General features: G+C 41.3%; 1 protein-coding gene across 2 annotated transcripts in view; it reads right to left on the reverse strand.

The window, feature by feature from the left end:
- PEMT (phosphatidylethanolamine N-methyltransferase) overlaps positions 1-20,585 on the reverse strand; it is an 852,275-nt gene that overhangs the window by 640,328 nt on the left and 191,362 nt on the right. For both annotated transcript variants that reach the window (XM_053695218.1, XM_053695217.1), the window contains exon 3: positions 12,860-12,975. In XM_053695218.1, coding sequence (XP_053551193.1) covers positions 12,860-12,975 — 116 coding nt within the window. The remainder of the gene's footprint in view (positions 1-12,859; positions 12,976-20,585) is intronic.

A 20,585-nucleotide genomic window follows, 5' to 3' on the forward strand; every position in this document is an offset into this window, starting at 1 on the left:
AGATAAAAGCTTAATATCAATGGAATGAAGGGGTTCAAACGGAACACCCTGAAGAACTTTAAGAACCAAGTTTAAGCTCCACGGAGGAGCAACAGCTTTAAACACAGGCTTAATTCTAGCCAAAGCCCGACAAAAAGCCTGGACGTCTGGATTCTCTGCCAGACGTTTGTGTAAAAGAATAGACAGAGCTGAAATCTGTCCCTTTAGCGAACTAGCGGATAAACCCTTTTCTTAACCCTCTTGTAGAAAAGCCAATATCCTAGGAATCCTAACCTTACTCCATGAGTAACTCTTGGATTCGCACCAATATAAATATTTACGCCATATCATATGGTAAATTTTTCTGGTCACAGGTTTCCGAGCCTGTATTAATGTATCAATAACCGAATCCGAAAACCCACGCTTTGATAGAATCAAGCGTTCAATTTCCAGGCAGTCAGCCTCAGAGAAATTAGGTTTGGATGGTTGAAAGGACCCTGAATTAGAAGGTCCTGCCTCAGAGGTAGAGACCATGGTGGACAGGACGACATGTCCACTAGGTCTGCATACCAGGTTCTGCGTGGCCACGCAGGCGCTATCAGAATTACCGATGCCCTCTCCTGTTTGATCCTGGCAATCAGTCAAGGTAGCAATGGAAATGGTGGAAACACATAAGCTATGTTGAAAACCCAAGGGGCTGCTAATGCATCTACCAGCACCGCTCCCGGGTCCCTGGACCTGGATCCGTAACAAGAAAGCTTTGCGTTCTGGCGAGATGCCATGAGATCCAGATCCGGTTTGCCCCAACGACGAATCAGTTGAGCAAATACCTCCGGGTGAAGTTCCCACTCTCCCGGATGAAAAGTCTGGCGACTTAGGAAATCCGCCTCCCAGTTCTCTACGCCTGGGATGTAAATCGCTGACAGGTGGCAAGAGTGAGACTCTGCCCAGCGAATTATCTTCGAGACTTCCAACATCGCTAGGGAACTCCTGGTTCCCCCTTGATGATTGATGTAAGCCACAGTCGTGATATTGTCCGACTGAAATCTGATGAACCTCAGTTTTGCTAACTGAGGCCAAGCTAGAAGAGCATTGAATATTGCTCTTAATTCTAGAATGTTTATTGGAAGGAGTTTCTCCTCCTGAGTCCACGATCCCTGAGCCTTCAGGGAATTCCAGACTGCTCCCCAGCCTAGAAGGCTAGCATCCGTTGTTACAATCGTCCAATCTGGTCTGCGAAAGGTCATTCCTTTGGACAGATGAACCGGTGACAACCACCAGAGAAGAGAATCTCTGGTCTCCTGGTCCAAATTTAGCGAAGGGGACAGATCTGAGTAATCCCCGTTCCATTGACTGAGCATGCATAGTTGCAGCGGTCTGAGATGCAGGCGCGCAAATGGCACTATGTCCATTGCCGCGACCATTAAGCCGATTACCTCCATGCACTGAGCTACTGATGGGCTTGGAACGGAATGAAGGACACAGCAAGCATTGAGAATCTTTGATAACCTGGACTCCGTCAGGTAAATCTTCATCTCTACAGAATCTATAAGAGTCCCTAGAAAAGGAACCCTTGTGAGTGGTAACAGAGAACTCTTTTCCACGTTCACTTTCCACCCATGCGACCTCAGAAATGCTAGAACTATCTCTGTATGAGACTTTGCATTCTAAAAACTTGACGCTTGTATCAGAATGTCGTCTAGGTACGGAGCCACCGCTATGCCTCGTGGTCTTAGTACCGCCAGAAGTGAGCCCAGAACCTTCGTAAAAATTCTCGGGGCCGTGGCTAACCCGAAGGGAAGAGCCACAAACTGGTAATGCCTGTCTAGAAAGGCAAACCTTAGGTACCGATAATGATCTTTGTGAATCGGTATGTGAAGGTAAGCATCCTTTAAGTCCACTGTGGTCATATATTGACCCTCTTGGATCATGGGTAGGATGGTTCGAATGGTTTCCATCTTGAACGATGGTACCCTTAGGAATTTGTTTAAGATCTTTAAGTCCAAGATTGGTATGAAGGTTCCCTCTTTTTTGGGAACCACAAATAGATTTGAGTAAAATCCTTGTCCCTGTTCCGATCGCGGAACTGAGTGGATCACTCCCATGATTAAGAGGTCTTGTACACATTGTAGAAATGCCTCTCTCTTTACTAGGTTTGTTGATAACCTCGATAGATGGAACCTCCCTTGTGGAGGAGAGGTTTTGAAATCCAGAAGGTATCCCCGAGATATAATCTTCAACGTCCAGGGATCCTGCACATCTCTTGCCCAAGCCTGGGCGAATAGAGAAAGTCTGCCCCCCACTAAATCCGTCTCCGGATAGGGGGCCCTGTCTTCATGCTGTCTTAGGGGCGGGAGTAGGCTTTCTGGCCTGCTTGCCCTTGTTCCATGACTGGTTGCCTTTCCAACCCTGTCTGTAACGAGCAGTAGTTCCTTCCTGTTTTGGAGCGGAGGAAGTTGATGCTGCTCCTGCCTTGAAGTTACGAAAGGCACGAAAATTAGACTGTTTGGCCTTTGGTTTGGCCCTGTCCTGAGGAAGGGCGTGGCCCTTACCTCCCGTAATGTCAGCAATAATTTCCTTCAAGCCGGGCCCGAATAAGGTCTGCCCTTTGAAAGGAATGTTAAGTAGCTTAGATTTGGAAGTTACATCCGCTGACCAGGATTTAAGCCAGAGCGCTCTGCGCGCCTGTATGGCGAATACGGAATTTTTAGCCGTAAGTTTGGTTAGATGTACTACAGCATCTGAAACAAACGCATTAGCTTGCTTAAGGGTTCTAACTTTGCTCAAAGCCTCATCCAATGGCGCTGTGCGAATCGCCTCTTCCAGAGACTCAAACCAGAATGCCGCTGCAGCCGTGACAGGCGCAATGCATGCAAGAGGCTGCAATATAAAACCCTGTTGAACAAACATTTTCTTAAGATAACCCTCTAATTTTTTATCCATTGGATCTGAGAAAGCACAGCTATCCTCCACCGGGATAGTGGTACGCTTGGCTAAAGTAGAAACTGCTCCCTCCACCTTAGGGACCGTCTGCCATAAGTCTTGTGTGGTGGCGTCTATAGGAAACATTTTTCTAAATATCAGGGGAGGGGAAAAAGGCACACCGGGTCTATCCCACTCCTTACTAATAATTTCTGTAAGTCTTTTTGGTATAGGAAAGACGTCAGTACACACCGGTACCGCATAGTATCTATCCAACCTACACATTTTCTCTGGAATTGCCACCGTGTCGCAATCATTCAGAGCCGCTAATACCTCCTCTAGTAACACATGGAGGTTCTCAAGCTTAAATTTAAAATTTGAAATTTCTGAATCCGGTCTCCCCGGATCAGAACCGTCACCGTCAGAATGAAGCTCACCGTCCTCATGTTCTGCAAATTGTGACGCAGTATCAGACATGGCTCTCGTGTCATCAGCGCGCTCTGTCCTTAACCCAGAGCTATCGCGCTTGCCCCTTAATTCGGGCATATTATATAATACTTCTTTCATAACATTAGCCATATCATGTAAAGTGATTTGTAAGGGCCTAGATGTACTTGGGGTCTCAATCTTACGCATCTCCCGAGCGGGAGACGCAGGTACTGACACGTGAGGAGAGTTAGGCGGCATAACTTCCCCCTCGTTGTCTGGTGATATTTTCTCTATCGGTACAGATTGACTTTTATTCAAAGCAATATCAATACAATTGGTACACATCGTTCTATTGGGCTCCACATTGGCTTTTGAACATGATGAACAAACAGTTTAAACAGACTTAGCAATGAAACTAGCAAGCTTGGAAATCACTTTCAATAAGTTTACAAGCAATATAAAAAACGCTGCAGCGCTTCAAAAATACAGATATAATTAAACAATTCTTAACAAGAAGTGTATTATTAGCAGAGGATTGCACCCATTAGCAAAAGGGTGATTAACCCCTCAATACCCAAAACGGATAAAACGGATATCAATTAAGATTTAACGCTTTTAATCACAGTCAGCACACTGTCACAGATCTGCTGTGACTGATTACCTCCCTCAAAAATGAATTTTGCAGACCCCTGAGCTCTCTAGAGACGTCCTGGATCAAGGAGGAAGAAGCAGGAAGACTGTGCTAGAATTTTAACTGCGCAACAAGGCGCTAAAACAAGGTCCCTCCCACTCCTATTACAACAGTGGGAGCCCTGATATAACGGTTTCCATGCAGAAAATATATGTTAGCCATGTGGAAAAAAATCATGCCCAAAGAGATTTATCACCAAAGTACCTCACAAAAACGAATAACATGCCAGTAAACGTTTTATTAAAAAACAACATTTTCCAATGTCATGCAAAGTTATCACTAAGCCTGCTACCAGTCGCTACCACTGCAGATAAGGCTTAAGTATTATTTCAGTTTTAACAGTATTTTCTCAGTCAAATTCTAGTCCCTAGAAAATAACTCGACTGCGCATACATTTATCAGCCTGATACCAGTTGCCACTACTGCATTTAAGGCTGTACTTACATCATACGGTAACAGCAGTATTTTCTTAGTCAATTCCATTCCCAGAAAATAATGTACTGCACATACCTCATTTGTGGAGGACCCTGCATGCTATTCCCAGTTTCTGAAGTTACCCCACTCCTCAGAATGTCGAGAACAGCCAGTGGATCTTAGTTACGCCTGCTAAGATCATAGAAAAAAACGCAGGCAGTTTCTTCTTCCAAATACTGCCTGAGATAGAAAAACAGCACACTCTGGTGCCATTTAAAATAACAAACTTTTGATTGAAGAATAGTTAAGTAAAAACTCCAGCTCCTCTCGCGACCTCCTTCTTTGTTGAGGGTTGCAAGAGAATGACTGAATATGACATGTGAGGGGAGGAGCTATATAGCAGCTCTGCTTGGGTGATCCTCTTGCAACTTCCTGTTGGGAAGGAGAATATATCCCATAAGTAATGGATGACCCGTGAACTGAACACACTTAACAAGAGAAATAAGGCTTACTTACCCCAGGACACTCATCTACATGTAGTAGAAAGCCAAACCAGCACTGAAACGAGAATCAGTAGAGGTAATGGTATATAAGAGTATATCGTCGATCTGAAAAGGGAGGTAAGAGATGAATCTCTACGACCGATAACAGAGAACCTATGAAATAGATCCCGTAGAAGGAGACCATTGAATTCAAATAGGCAATACTCTCTTCACATCCCTCTGACATTCACTGCACACTGAGAGGAAAACCGGGCTCCAGCCTGCTGCGAAGCGCATATCAACGTAGAATCTAGCACAAACTTACTTCACCACCTCCATGGGAGGCAAAGTTTGTAAAACTGATTTGTGGGTGTAGGGAGGGGTGTATTTATAGGCATTTTGAGGTTTGGGAAACTTTGCCCCTCCTGGTAGGAATGTATATCCCATACGTCAATAGCTCATGGACTCTTGCTAATTACATGAAAGAAAATAACTTTCCATGAAAGAAGTTTAAGCTCCATGGAGGAGCAACAGGTTTAAACACAGGCTTAATTCTAACTAAAGCCTGACAAAATGCCTGAACGTCTGAAACTTCTGCCAGACGCTTGTGTAAAAGAATAGACAGAGCAGAAATCTGTCCCTTTAAAGAACTAGCTGATAATCCTTTGTCCAAACCCTCTTGGAGGAAGGACAATATCCTAGGAATCCTAACCCTACTCCATGAGTAATTCTTGGATTCACACCAATGAAGATATTTACGCCATATCTTGTGGAAAATTTTCCTGGTGACAGGCTTTCGTGCCTGTATTAAGGTATCAATTACTGACTCGGAGAAGCCACGCTTTGATAGGATCAAGCGTTCAATCTCCATGCAGTCAGTCTCAGAGAAAGTAGATTCGGATGATTGAAAGGACCTTGTATTAGAAGGTCTTGTCTCAGAGGCAGAGTCCATGGTGGAAAGGATGACATGTCCACTAGGTCTGCATACCAGGTCCTGCGTGGCCACGCAGGCGATATCAATATAACCGATGCTCTTTCCTGTTTGTATTTTGGCAATCAGACGAGGGAGCAGAGGAAACGGTGGAAACACATAAGCCAGGTTGAAGAACCAAGGCGCTGCTAGAGCATCTATCAGTGCCACTTCTGGGTCCCTGGACCTGGATCCGTAACAAGGAAGCTTGGCGTTCTGATGAGACGCCATGAGATCCAATTCTGGTTTGCCCCAACGGAGAACCAATTGAGCAGCGGAGAACCAATTGACCTGGGATATGGATCGCTGACAGGTGGCAAGAGTGAGTCTCTGCCCAGCGAATTATCTTGGAGACTTCTGACATCGCTAGGGAACTCCTGGTTCCCCCTTGATGGTTGATGTAAGCCACAGTCGTGATGTTGTCCAACTGAAATCTGATGAACCTCAGTGTTGCTAGCTGAGGCCAAGCCAGAAGAGCACTGAATATTGCTCTTAACTCCAGAATATTTATTGGGAGGAGTTTCTCCTCCTGAGTCCATGAACCCTGAGCCTTCAGGGAGTTCCAGACTGCACCCCAACCTAGAAGGCTGGCATCTGTTGTTACAATTGTCCAATCTGGTCTGCGAAAGGTCATACCCTTGGACAGATGGGCCCGAGATAACCACCAGAGAAGAGAATCTCTGGTTTCCTGATCCAGATTTAGTACAGGGGACAAATCTGTGTAATCCCCATTCCACTGACTGAGCATGCATGATTGCAGCGGTCTGAGATGCAGGCGGGCGAATGGCACTATGTCCATCGCCGCTACCATTAAGCCGATTACTTCCATGCACTGAGCCACCGTGGGGCGCGGAATGGAGTGAAGAACACGGCAAGCATTTAGAAGTTTTGATAACTTGGACTCCGTCAGGTAAATTTTAATTTCTACAGAATCTATTAGAGTCTCTAGGAAGGAAACCCTCGTGAGAGGAGATAGAGAACTCTTTTCTTCGTTCACTTTCCACCCATGCGACCTCAGGAATGCCAGAACTATCTCTGTATGAGATTTGGCAATTTGAAAGCTTGACGCCTGTATCAGGATATCGTCCAGGTAAGGAGCCACCGCTATGCCTCGCGGTCTTAGGACCGCCAGAAGTGAGCCCAGAACCTTTGTAAAAATTCTTAAGGCTGTAGTCAACCCGAATGGAAGAGCTACAAATTGGTAATGCCTGTCTAGAAAGGCAAACCTCAGGAACTGATGATGATTCTTGTGAATCGGAATGTGAAGGTAGGCATCCTTTAAGTCCACTGTGATCATGTACTGACCCTCTTGGATCATGGGTAAAATGGTTCGAATAGTTTCCATCTTGAATGACGGAACTCTGAGGAATTTGTTTAGGATCTTTAAATCCAAAATTGGTCTGAAGGTTCCCTCTTTTTTGGGAACCACAAACAGATTTGAATAAAACCCCTGTCCTTGTTCCGTCCGCGGAACTGGATGGATCACTCCCATTACAAGGAGATCTTGTACGCAGCTTAGGAATGCCTCTTTCTTTATCTGGTTTGCAGATAATCTTGAAAGGTGAAATCTCCCTTCTGGAGGAGAAGCTTTGAAGTCCAGAAGATGTCCCTGAGATATGATCTCCAACGCCCAGGGATCCTGAACATCTCGTGCCCACGCCTGGGCAAAGAGAGAGAGTCTGCCCCCTACTAGATCAGTTGTCGGATAGAGGGCCGCTCATTCATGCTGTCTTAGAGGCAGCATCAGGCTTTCTGGCCTGCTTGCCCTTGTTCCAGGACTGGTTAGGTTTCCAGGCCTGCTTGGATTGAGCAAAAGTTCCCTCTTGTTTTGAAGCAGAGGAAGTTGATGCTGCACCTGCCTTGAAATTTCGAAAGGCACGAAAATTAGACTGTTTGGCCTTTGATTTGGCCCTGTCATGAGGAAGGGTATGACCCTTACCTCCAGTAATGTCAGCAATAATTTCTTTCAAACCAGGCCCGAATAAGGTTTGCCCCTTGAAAGGAATGTTGAGTAATTTAGACTTTGAAGTCACATCAGCTGACCAGGATTTGAGCCATAGCGCCCTACACGCCTGGACGGCGAATCCGGAATTCTTAGCCGTTAGTTTAGTCAAATGAACAATGGCATCAGAAACAAATGAGTTAGCTAGCTTAAGAGTTCTAAGCTTGTCAACAATTTCAGTCAATGGAGCTGTATGGATGGCCTCTTTCAAGGCCTCAAACCAGAATGCCGCCACAGCAGTGACAGGCGCAATGCATGCAAGGGGCTGTAAAATAAAACCTTGTTGAATAAACATTTTCTTAAGGTAACTGTCTAATTTTTTATCCATTGGATCTGAAAAAGCACAACTGTCCTCAACCGGGATAGTGGTACGCTTTGCTAAAGTAGAAACTGCTCCCTCCACCTTAGGGACAGTCTGCCATAAGTCCTGTGTAGTGGCATCTATTGGAAACATTTTTCTAAATATAGGAGGTGGGGAAAAGGGCACACCGGGCCTATCCCACTCCTTACTAATAATTTCTGTAAGCCTTTTAGGTATTGGAAAAACATCAGTACTCACCGGCACTGCATAGTATTTATCCAGCCTACACAATTTCTCTGGCACTGCAATTGTGTCACAGTCATTCAGAGCAGCTAATACCTCTCCAAGCAATACACGAAGGTTCTCAAGCTTAAATTTAAAATTAGAAATCTCTGAATCAGGTCTCCCCGATTCAGAGACGTCACCCACAGACTGAAGCTCTCCGTCCTCAGGTTCTGCATATTGTGACGCAGTATCAGACATGGCTCTTACAGCATCTACGCGCTCTGTATCTGGTCTAACCCCAGAGCTATCGCGCTTGCCTCTCAATTCAGGCAATCTGGATAATACCTCTGACAGGGTATTATTCATGATTGCAGCCACGTCCTGCAAAGTAATCGCTATGGGCGCCCCTGATGTACTTGGCGCCATATTAGCGTGCGTCCCTTGAGCGGGAGGTGAAGGGTCCGACACGTGGGGAGAGTTAGTCGGCATAACTTCCCCCTCGACAGACCCCTCTGGTGACAATTCTTTTATAGATAAAGACTGATCTTTACTGTTTAAGGTGAAATCAATACATTTAGTACACATTCTCCTATGGGGCTCCACCATGGCTTTTAAACATAATGAACAAGTATCCTCTGTTTCAGACATGTTTGTACAGACTAGCAATGAGACTAGCAAGCTTGGAAAACACTTTAAAGCAAGTTAACAAGCAATATAAAAAACTTTACTGTGCCTTTAAGAGAAACAAATTTTGACAAAATTTGAAATAACAGTGAAAAAAGGCAGTTACACTAACGAAATTTTTACAGTGTATGTAACTAGTTAGCAGAGCATTGCACCCACTTGCAAATGGATGATTAACCCCTTAATAACAAAAACAGAATAATAAATGACAAAAACGTTTTTTAAACACAGTCACAACAACTGCCACAGTCTACTGTGATTGTTACCCTCCTCAAACACAACTTTTGAAGCCTTTAGAGCCCTTCAGAGATGTCCTGTATCAAGCAGAGGGAAGCTGAATGTCTCTGTCACTATTTTTATCTGCACAGAAAAGCACTAAAATAGGCCCTTCCCACTCACATTGCGACAGTGGAAAGCTTCAGGAAACTGTTTCTAGGCAAAAATCAAGCCAGCCATGTGGAGAAAAAACTAGGCCCCAATAAGTTTTGTCACCAAACATATATAAAAACAATTAACATGCCAGCAAACGTTTTATATTACACTTTTAAAAGAGTATGTATCTCTGTTAATAAGCCTGATACCAGTCGCTATTAAATCACTGCATTTAGGCTTAACTTACATTAACCAGGTATCAGCAGCATTTTTCTAGCAAGTTCCATCCCTAGAAATATATTAACTGCACATACCTTATTGCAGGAAAACCTGCACGCCATTCCCTCTCTGAAGTTACCTCACTCCTCAGAACATGTGAGAACAGCAATGGATCTTAGTTACTTCTGCTAAGATCATAGAAATCACAGGCAGATTCTTCTTCTAATGCTGCCTGAGATGAAACAGTACACTCCAGTACCATTTAAAAATAACAAACTTTTGATTGAAGTTAAAAAACTAATTATAATACACCACACTCCTCTTACTACGTCCATCTTTGTTGAGAGTTGCAAGAGAATGACTGGATATGGCAGTGAGGGGAGGAGCTATGTAGCAGCTCTGCTGTGGGCGATCCTCTTGCAACTTCCTGTTGGGAAGGAGAATATCCCACAAGTAATGGATGATCCGTGGACTGGATACACTTAACAAGAGAAAGTTATACTCAGCTGTTGCTTGGCTGCAAGTAAAAAAAATAATTAAGAAATGAACAACAGCCAATCAGCATCAGCAGTGCTGAGGTCATGAACTCTTTTACTGTGATCTCATGATATTTCACTGAACTCTCATGAGATTTCATAGTAAACGTCCTTAAACTGAATAGGGAAATGAGATGAGTGTGCACGTAAGCTCACTCCCTTAGCTGTCCCGGGACAGACATACTGATTTGCTGCTTAGAAGTCCTTTACAATGGGATGTGGCTACTGAGGAATTTTTTAGGTAAAATATCTTTCTTTTTTACATAGAGATGTTCAGGTGATATTTTCTAGTCAGCTTTTTACAGCTATGCTGCATCATTTTCAAGTGTTTCAACATTTAGGTATCATGGCCCTTTAAGCAAATAGTGTAGGTGCTCCATTTTAAACTGAAAAGTTACATCCTCAGGTTCTCTATCAGATTCTGAAGAAAAATCTTTTGCAGAAACCTACCCCTCAGAGGAGGAAATGGAAAGGTCTAAATCAGAAGCCTGGAATTGTCTAGCGCAGGACCAGGACCACCACTACCTTTGGAATCTGCAGAGCAATGCTTTTGTTTGCACTTGTGCGTACTTGGAGGCGGTAAAGCCTCAAGAGCATCAGAAACTGCTGCTTGCATAGGAGTCTTAAAGCCTTTTGCAAACACAGACTCCCCCTGGTTAACTGATACTGCAGAATGTGCTATTGAGAACTTGGGGCTTGAGAATGCAACTGCAGAACAGAAGCTAGACAATTTGCACAAAGCTGAGCTGGTGGACAAATAATCACAGTTTTACATAGCAGACACGTATTAGTTGGTAAAACAATATCCAAGGGAGTATCCTCAGATGATACAGTGCTTGGATAAGCAGACCCTGTTTGCTCCATGATCAGAAGTCAGTGGGAAATTATAAGATACAAATTTCCAAAACTTCCCCCGGTTATATTAATTACTACAAGAAACCCCCTTATGTAACACACAGAGATTGTCACAGAAAAGGAAGGTATGTGATAAACAAAGGCACAACCAGTATTCCAAAAATTATGAGCTGGAGTATAAAATGCTCTATGTAGGCTTTCAATGATCTACTAAGTCCCCCTAGTAATCCAGTAAGGTGTCCGGACCTTTATGGAACAAAAATTTTGCGGTTTGTACAAGCTTCCAATACACTTCAGAGAGAAAAAGGGGCAGGGCCGCACGCCACAACAATAATCTAAAGGCGGGAAAAAATTTAACCCCACTACCCCACCTTAGCATGGTAAAGTGTCTTAGCCCTTCTGGTCCACTGCCATACCAAAGCAACCACCGTTTCTCTGCGCACCGGCAAGTACCACATGACCGGAGCGTAGAGAAACCAGGACCGGTGAGAAACCAGAGCAAAAAATTAGTCTATGTTCATCTCATGATAAGTAAGAAGCAAACAACATTTCAGCCCTTGCCACTCTAAATAAAATAGGTTCAATAAATCCATTGCAGCACACAAATCCAAGATCACTCAGGCAGAAATAATAGTTGTTAAGTCCATTTACCAGAGTGCTTACTAAGTACCAGTTACACTAAACTCTGGTCCTCTTCATATTTCCCATGTCCACTGTAGTCAGTCTGAAACACAATGGAAATGGTGGACCTTAAAATCCTATACTGTTACTAACAGCAGCAGGATCCTATAAGAGAAGCATATCTAACTAGCCAAGACAAGACGAGGCTTGGGAACTTCCCAGCATCACCCATGGCTGCTATAGTACAAAATACTTTACTGAAAATATTTACATAGCACCAGCTTGTTTCTTCATACCCTCTCTTCAGAGAACTATCCACTGAGGGTAAAAAACAGTAATAACACACATTATAAAATCTTCTTAAAGGGACATAATACTCATATGCTAAATCACTTGAAACTGATGCAGTATAACTGTAAAAAGCTGACAGGAAAATATCACCTGAGCATCTCTATGTAAAAAAGGAAGATATTTTACCTCACAATTTCATTAGCTCATCAGAGTAAGTTCTGTGTAAAAAGTTATATTAAGCTGCTCCCAGCTGCAGGTAAAAAAAAAAAAAGGAAGAAATGAACTGCAGCCAATCAGCATCAGCAGTGCTGAGGTCATGAACTTTTTTACTGTGATCTCATGAGATTTGACTTAACTCTCATGAGATTTCATAGTAAACTTCCTTATACTGAATAGGGAAATAACATGAGAGTGCACAAGGCTCATCCCTTCGGCTGTCCCGGGACAGACATACTGATATGCTGCTTAGAAATCCTTTATAATGGGATGTGGGTACTGAGGAACTTTTGAGGTAAAATATCTTTCTTTTTTACATAGAGATGTTCAGGTGATATTTTCTAGTCAGCTTTTTACAGCTATGCTGCATCACTTTCAAGTGTTTAAACATTTGGGTATTATGGCCCTTTACGTTAAACACCTCTTTCCTTGCCCTCTCCTTGACGAGGCAAATAACTACTGGGAGAGAAGGGGAAGTAGAAGGGATATTGGAACTCTGATAGGGTGTCTTTGCCTACTCCTGGTGGACCGGTGATGTAATCCCCAAGAGTAAGGAATCATGGCCTCTCATTAACATTAGAAAGAATAAGCATTATTTGACATTGGAAATAAATGACTTTTCTATCCTTTTAAATGTCATGCTTACTTACCAATGGCTTCTAAAGATTGCTAAGAAGATGAGCAAAGCTCCTACAAAGTAGCATCCAACAAAGGGAGATCCAAAGAGCCTAGTAATACAACGTGTCCGATGCTCCCATCTTGCCACCTGCCAGGCGAAAGAATAAAAAAAAATCATCATGATATTAACTTTGAGACATGACTGCATGGTTAAGAAACCTAAACATTACTTTGTTCCATGCTAATCGGCTTAACACCCGAGACAACATGTTTGCACTTCATTTGTTCTTTAAAGGGAAAGTCAAGTCCAAAAAAAACTTTCATGATTCAAATAGGGCAAGTAATTTTAAACAACTTACCAATTTACTTTTATTACCAATTTTGCTTCATTCTCTTGGCATTCTTAGTTGAAAGCTAAACCTAAGAGGTTCATATGCTAATTTCTAAGACCTTGAAGGCTGCCTCTGCATTTGACAGTTTTTCATGTTTTTCATGTGTTTCATAGATAACATTGAGCTCACGCACGTGAATTTACTGAGTAGTGAGCACTGATTGGCTAAAAGGCAAGTCTGTCAAAAGAACTGAAATAAGGGGCAATCTGCAGAGGCTTAGATACAAGGTAATCACAGAGGTAAGACGTGTATTATTATAACTGTGTTGGTTGTGCAAAACTAAGGAATGGGTAATAAGGGGTTATTTATAATTTAAAACAACAACAATTCTGGTGTTGACTGTTTATTTTAGAACTGAAGTATCCATTAAAATTAACACTTCTAAAACGAAAACAATAAAGGTTATAAGGTTAAACATCATTCACTTTAAAGGTAACAAATGACTAAGGGCCAGAATACAAGTAGAGTGCTAATTTATCGTAAACCAGCTAATTCGCCCGTTTTCCAGCGCACGATAAATAACCAGCCATTACAAGTAGATGGTTATTGCTACCACGAGCTTGCGGTAGCTATTAGCGCTTCAAAAATTAACCAGAGATCAAAATTAAGTTTAGTGTTCTTAAATAAATTAAAAAAAAAATAATAGCATCTTTATTTATTTTTAAAAATGGCACTTAGCAGTTTCAAGGGGTTAAACTGAGCAGTTGTGGGTTTTTTAAAAACAAACACAGCACTGAAAAACATAATTTATGTAAGAACTTACCTGATAAATTCATTTCTTTCATATTAGCAAGAGTCCATGAGCTAGTGACGTATGGGATATACATTCCTACCAGGAGGGGCAAAGTTTCCCAAACCTTAAAATGCCTATAAATACACCCCTCACCACACCCACAAATCAGTTTAACGAATAGCCAAGAAGTGGGGTGATAAGAAAAAAGTGCGAAAGCATAAAAAATAAGGAATTGGAATAATTGTGCTTTATACAAAAAAATCATAACCACCACACAAAAAAAGGGTGGGCCTCATGGACTCTTGCTAATATGAAAGAAATGAATTTATCAGGTAAGTTCTTACATAAATTATGTTTTCTTTCATGTAATTAGCAAGATTCCATGAGCTAGTGACGTATGGGATAATGACTACCCAAGATGTGGATCTTTCCACGCAAGAGTCATTAGAGAGGGAGGGATAAAATAAAGACAGCCAATTCCTGCTGAAAATAATCCACACCCAAAATAAAGTTTAATGAAAACATAAGCAGAAGATTCAAACTGAAACCACTGCCTGAAGTACTTTTCTACCAAAAACTGCTTCAGAAGAAGAAAACACATCAGAATGGTAGAATTTAGTAAAAGTATGCAAAGAGGACCAAGTCGCTGCTTTGCAAATCTGATCAACCGAAGCTTCATTCCTAAACGCCCAGGAAGTAGAAACTGACCTAGTAGAATGAGCTGTAATCCTTCGAGGCGGAGTTTTACCCGACTCGACATAGGCATGATGAAATAAAGATTTCAACCAAGATGCCAAAGAAATGGCAGAAGCTTTCTGGCCTTTTCTAGAACCGGAAAAGATGACAAATAGACTAGAAGTCTTTCGGAAAGACTTAGTAGCTTCAACATAATATTAAAAAGCTCTAACAGCATCCAAAGAATGCAATGATTTCTCCTTAGAATTCATAGGATTAGGACATAATGAAGGAACCACAATTTCTCTAGTAATGTTGTTAGAATTCACAACCTTAGGTAAAAAATTCAAAAGAAGTTTGCAGCACCGCCTTATCCTGATGAAAAATCAGAAAAGGAGACTCACAAGAAAGAGCAGATAATTCAGAGACTCTTCTGGCAGAAGAGATGGCCAAAAGAAACAAAACTTTCCAAGAAAGTAATTTAATGACCAAAGAATACATGGGTTCAAAAGAAGGAGCTTGAAGAGCCCCCAGAACCAAATTCAAACTCCAAGGAGGAGAAATTGACTTAATGACAGGTTTTATAAGAACCAAAGCTTGTACAAAACAATGAATATCAGGAAGATTAGCAATCTTTCTGTGAAAAAGAACAGAAAGAGCAGAGATTTGTCCTTTCAAGGAACTTGCGGACAAACCTTTATCTAAACCATCCTGAAGAAACTGTAAAATTCTCGGTATTCAAAAAGAATGCCAAGAAAAATGATGAGAAAGACACTAAGAAATATAAGTCTTCCAGACTCTATAATATATCTCTCTAGATACAGATTTACGAGCCTGTAACATAGTATTAATCACAGAGTCAGAGAAACCTCTTTGACCAAGAATCAAGCGTTCAATCTCCATACCTTCAAATTTAAGGATTTGAGATCCTGATGGAAAAAAGGACCTTGCGACAGAAGGTCTGGTCTTAACGGAAGAGTCCACGGTTGGCAAGAGGCCATCCGGACAAGATCCGCATACCAAAACCTGAGAGGCCATGCTGGAGCTACCAGCAGAACAAACGAGCATTCCTTCAGAATCTTTGAGATTACTCTTGGAAGAAGAACTAGAGGCGGAAAGATATAGGCAGGATGATACTTCCAAGGAAGTGATAATGCATCCACTGCCTCCGCCTGAGGATCCCGGGATCTGGACAGATACCTGGGAAGTTTCTTGTTTAGATGAGAAGCCATCAGATCTATTTCTGGGAGTTCCCACATTTGAACAATCTGAAGAAATACCTCTGGGTGAAGAGACCATTCGCCCGGATGCAACGTTTGGCGACTGAGATAATCCGCTTCCCAATTGTCTATACCTGGGATATGAACCGCAGAGATTAGACAGGAGCTGGATTCCGCCCAAACCAAAATTCGAGATACTTCTTTCATAGCCAAGTCCCTCCTTGATGATTGATGTATGCCACAGTTGTGACATTGTCTATCTGAAAACAAAAGAACAACTCTCTCTTCAGAAGAGGCCAAGACTGAAGAGCTCTGAAAATTGCACAGAGTTCCCAAATATTGATCGGTAATCTCACCTCCTGAGATTCCCAAACCCCTTGTGCCGTCAGAGACCCAACCTGTAAGACTTGCATCTGTTGAGATTATAGTCCAGGTCGGAAGAACAAAGAAGCCCCCTGAACTAAACGATGGTGATCTGTCCACCACGTCAGAGAGTGTCGTATAATCGGTTTAAAGATATTAATTGAGATATCTTTGTGTAATCCCTGCACCATTGGTTCAGCATACAGAGCTGAAGAGGTCGCATGTGAAAACGAGCAAAGGAGATCGCATCCGATGCAGCAGTCATAAGACCTAAAATTTCCATGCATAAGGCTACCAAAGGGAATGATTGTGACTGAAGGTTTTGACAAGCTGATATCAATGTTAGACTTCTCTTGTCTGACAAAGACAGAGTCATAGACACTGAATCTATCTGGAAACCTAAAAAGGTTACCCGTGTCTGAGGAATCAATGAACTTTTTGGTAAATTGATCCTCCAACCATGATCTTGAAGAAACAACACAAGTCGATTCGTATGAGATTCTGCGAAAATGTGAAGACTGAGCAAGTACCAAGATATCGTCCAAAATAAGGAAATACCAATACCCTGTTCTCTGATTACAGACAGAAGGGCACCGAGAACCTTTGAAAAAATTCTTGGAGCTGATGCTAGGCCAAACGGTAGAGCCACAAAACTGGTAATGCTTGTCTAAAAAGAGAATCTCAGAAACTAAAAGTGATCTGGATGAATCGGAATATGCAGATATGCATCCTGCAAATCTATTGTAGACATATAATGCCCTTGCTAAACAAAAGGCAGGATAGTCCTACAGTTACCATCTTGAATGTTGGTATCCTTACATAACGATTCAATATTGATAGATCCGGAACTGGTATGAAGGAATTGACCTTCTTTGGTACAATGAAGAGATAGAATAAAACCCCAGCCCCTGTTCCAGAACTGGAACTGGCATAATTACTCCAGCCAACTCTAGATCTGAAACACATTTCAGAAATGCTGAGCCTTTGCTGGGTTTACTGGGACACGGGAAAGAAAAAAATCTCTTTGCAGGAGGCCTTAACTTGAAGCCAATTCTGTACCTTTCTGAAACAATGTTCTGAAACCAGAGATTGTGAACGGAATTGATCCAAATTTCTTTGAAGAAACCGTAATCTGCCCCATACCAGCTGAGCTGGAATGAGGGCCGCACCTTCATGGGTACTTAGGAGCTGGCTTTGGGTTTCTATAAGGCTTGGATATATTCCAAACTGGAAATGGTTTCCAAACTGATACCGCTCCTGAGGATGAAGGATCAGGCTTTTGTTCCTTGTTGTGAGGAAAGGAACGAAAACGATTATTAGACCTAAATTTACCTTAGAATTTTTATCCTTTGGTAAAAAAAGTTCCCTTCCCTCCAGTAACAGTTGAGATAATAGAATCCAACTGAGAACCAAATAATTTATTACCCTGGAAAGAAAGGGATAGCAAAGTAGACTTAGAAGACATATCAGCATTCCAAGTTTTAAGCCATAAAGCTCTTCTAGCTAAAATAGCTAGAGACATATACCTGACATCAACTCTAATGATATCAAAGATGGTATCACAAATAAAATTATTAGCATGTTATAGAATAATAATAATGCTATAAAATTATGATCTGTTACTTGTTGCGCTAAAGCTTCTAACCAAAAAGTTGAAGCTGCAGCAACATCCGCTAAAAAATATAGCAGGAGTAGAGACAGCCCCATTAACCTTAGGGATTTTGTCCCAAAAACTCTAATCTGTCAGATGGCACACGATATAATTGCTTAAAACGTTTTAGAAGGAGTAAATGAATTACCCAAATTATTCCATTCCCTGGAAATTACTTCAGAAATAGCATCAGGGAGAGAAAACACTTCTGGAATAACTACAGGAGATTTAAAAACCTTATTTAAACGTTTAGATTTAGTATCAAGAGGACCAGAATCCTCTATTTCTAATGCAATTAATACTTCTTTAAGTAAAGAACGAATAAATTCCATCTTGAACAAATACGAAGATTTATCAGCATCAACCTCTGAGACAGAAACCTCTGAACCAGAAGAACCATTATCAGTATCAGAATGATGATGTTCATTTAAAAATTCATCTGAAAAAAGAGAAGTTTTAAAAGACTTTTATGTATACTAGAAGGAGAAATAACAGACATAGCCTTCTTAATGGATTTAAAAATAAAATCTCTTATGTTATCAGGAACACTCTGAGAATTAGATGTTGACGGAACAGCAACAGGTAATGTAACAGTACTAAAGGAAATTTTATCTGCATTAACAAGTTTGTCATGACATGCAATACAAACAACAGCTGGAGAAACAGATACCAAAAGTTTATAGCAGATACACTTAGCTTGGTAGCTCCAGCACCGGGCAGCGATTTTCCTGAAATATCTTCTGACTCAGTTGCAACGTGGAACATCTTGCAATATGTAATAGAAAAAACAACATATAAAGCAAAATTGATCAAATTCCTTAAATGACAGTTTCAGGAATGGGAAAAAAATGCCAGTGAACAAGCTTCTAGCAACCAGAAGCAATAAATAATGAGACTTAAATAATGTGGAGACAAAAATGACGCCCATATTTTTTAGCGCCAAATAAGAAGCCCACATTATTTGGCGCCTAAATGCTTTTGGCGCCAAAAATGACGCCACATCCGTAACGCCGACACTTTTGACGCAAAAAAACGTCAAAAAATTACGCAACTTCCGGCGACACGTATGACGCCGGAAACAGAAAAAAAAATTTGCGCCAAAAAAGTCCGCGCCAAGAATGACGCAATAAAATGAAGCATTTTCAGCCCCCGCGAGCCTAACAGCCCACAGGGAAAAAGTCAAATTTTTTAAGGTAAGAAAAAATGATTGATTCAAATGCATTATCCCAAATATGAAACTGACTGTCTGAAAATAAGGAATGTTGAACATCCTGAGTCAAGGCAAATAAATGTTTGAATACATATATTTAGAACTTTATAAAAAAGTGCCTAACCATAGCTTAGAGTGTCACAGAAAATAAGCTTACTTACCCCAGGACACTCATCTACATGTTGTAGAAAGCCAAACCAGTACTGAAAAGAAAATCAGCAGAGGTAATGGTATATATATAAGAGTATATCGTCGATCTGAAAAGGGAGGTAAGAGATGAATCTCTACGACCGATAACAGAGAACCTATGAAATAGATCCCGTAGAAGGAGATCATTGCATTCAAATAGGCAATACTCTCCTCACATCCCTCTGACATTCACTGCACGCTGAGAGGAAAACCGGGCTCCAACCTGCTGCGGAGCGCATATCAACGTAGAATCTAGCACAAACTTACTTCACCACCTCCATAGGAGGCAAAGTTTGTAAAACTGAATTGTGGGTGTGGTGAGGGGTGTATTTATAGGCATTTTAAGGTTTGGGAAACTTTGCCCCTCCTGGTAGGAATGTATGTCCCATACGTCACTAGCTCATGGACTCTTGCTAATTACATGAAAGAAAGGGACTTTACATTGCGGTCTTTGAGCACTTTGTAAAAACTGTTAATATATATATATATATGTATATGCTTATATACATATATATTTATGTGTTAATATATGTATATACACCTATAAACACATAAATATATATCTATATATTCATATATATATATATATTAAATTTGCTGCCCATCGCTGCGCGACTTACCCCCTTCTCTGAGCTAGGTTCTGTACCATGTATGACGGCATCAGAACGAGGCTCTCATTGGAGCCTTTGGAAGTGCGCTCTCCTGAGCGCAAAGCTTCCATGTAATGCGAACACGAGGTTGCGTTCACACTGTGGGTCACTTCTAATACCAGCGCACAATTGCATGCACTGGTATTATTGAGCTCCACTTGTATTCTAGCCCTAAATATAGAAAAAAAAAAAAGTATGAAAGTAAAGAAATAAAGATCTCAGGAGTTGGAAGTTAGTTCATTATGCCGTTATTCTCCATTTATAAAGATCTCAAAATAAAATTAGATTATAATCACATTTTACTTAAAGGGACAGTCTAGTCAAAATTAAACTTTCATGATTCAGATAGGGCTTCCAAATTTAAACAACTTTCCAATTTACTTTTATCACCAAATTTGCTCTGTTCTAATGGTATTCTTTGTTGAAAGTTAAACCTAGGTAGGCTCATATGCTAAATGCTAAGCCTTTGAAGGTTGCTTCTTATCTCAGTGCATTTTGATTTTTTTTTTATAGCTAGACAGCGCTAGTTCATGTGTGCTATTATAGATAACATTGTGCTCACTCCAATGGAGCTGATTGGGCATTATATAAATATATAGATTACAGGATATAGACACATAAGGAGATCAATAGTAACCACACCTTTCTGTAAATACTGTAGGTATTTGTACTGCG

Source organism: Bombina bombina, chromosome 11, assembly GCF_027579735.1.
Source record: "Bombina bombina isolate aBomBom1 chromosome 11, aBomBom1.pri, whole genome shotgun sequence".
NCBI lineage: Eukaryota > Metazoa > Chordata > Amphibia > Anura > Bombinatoridae > Bombina > Bombina bombina.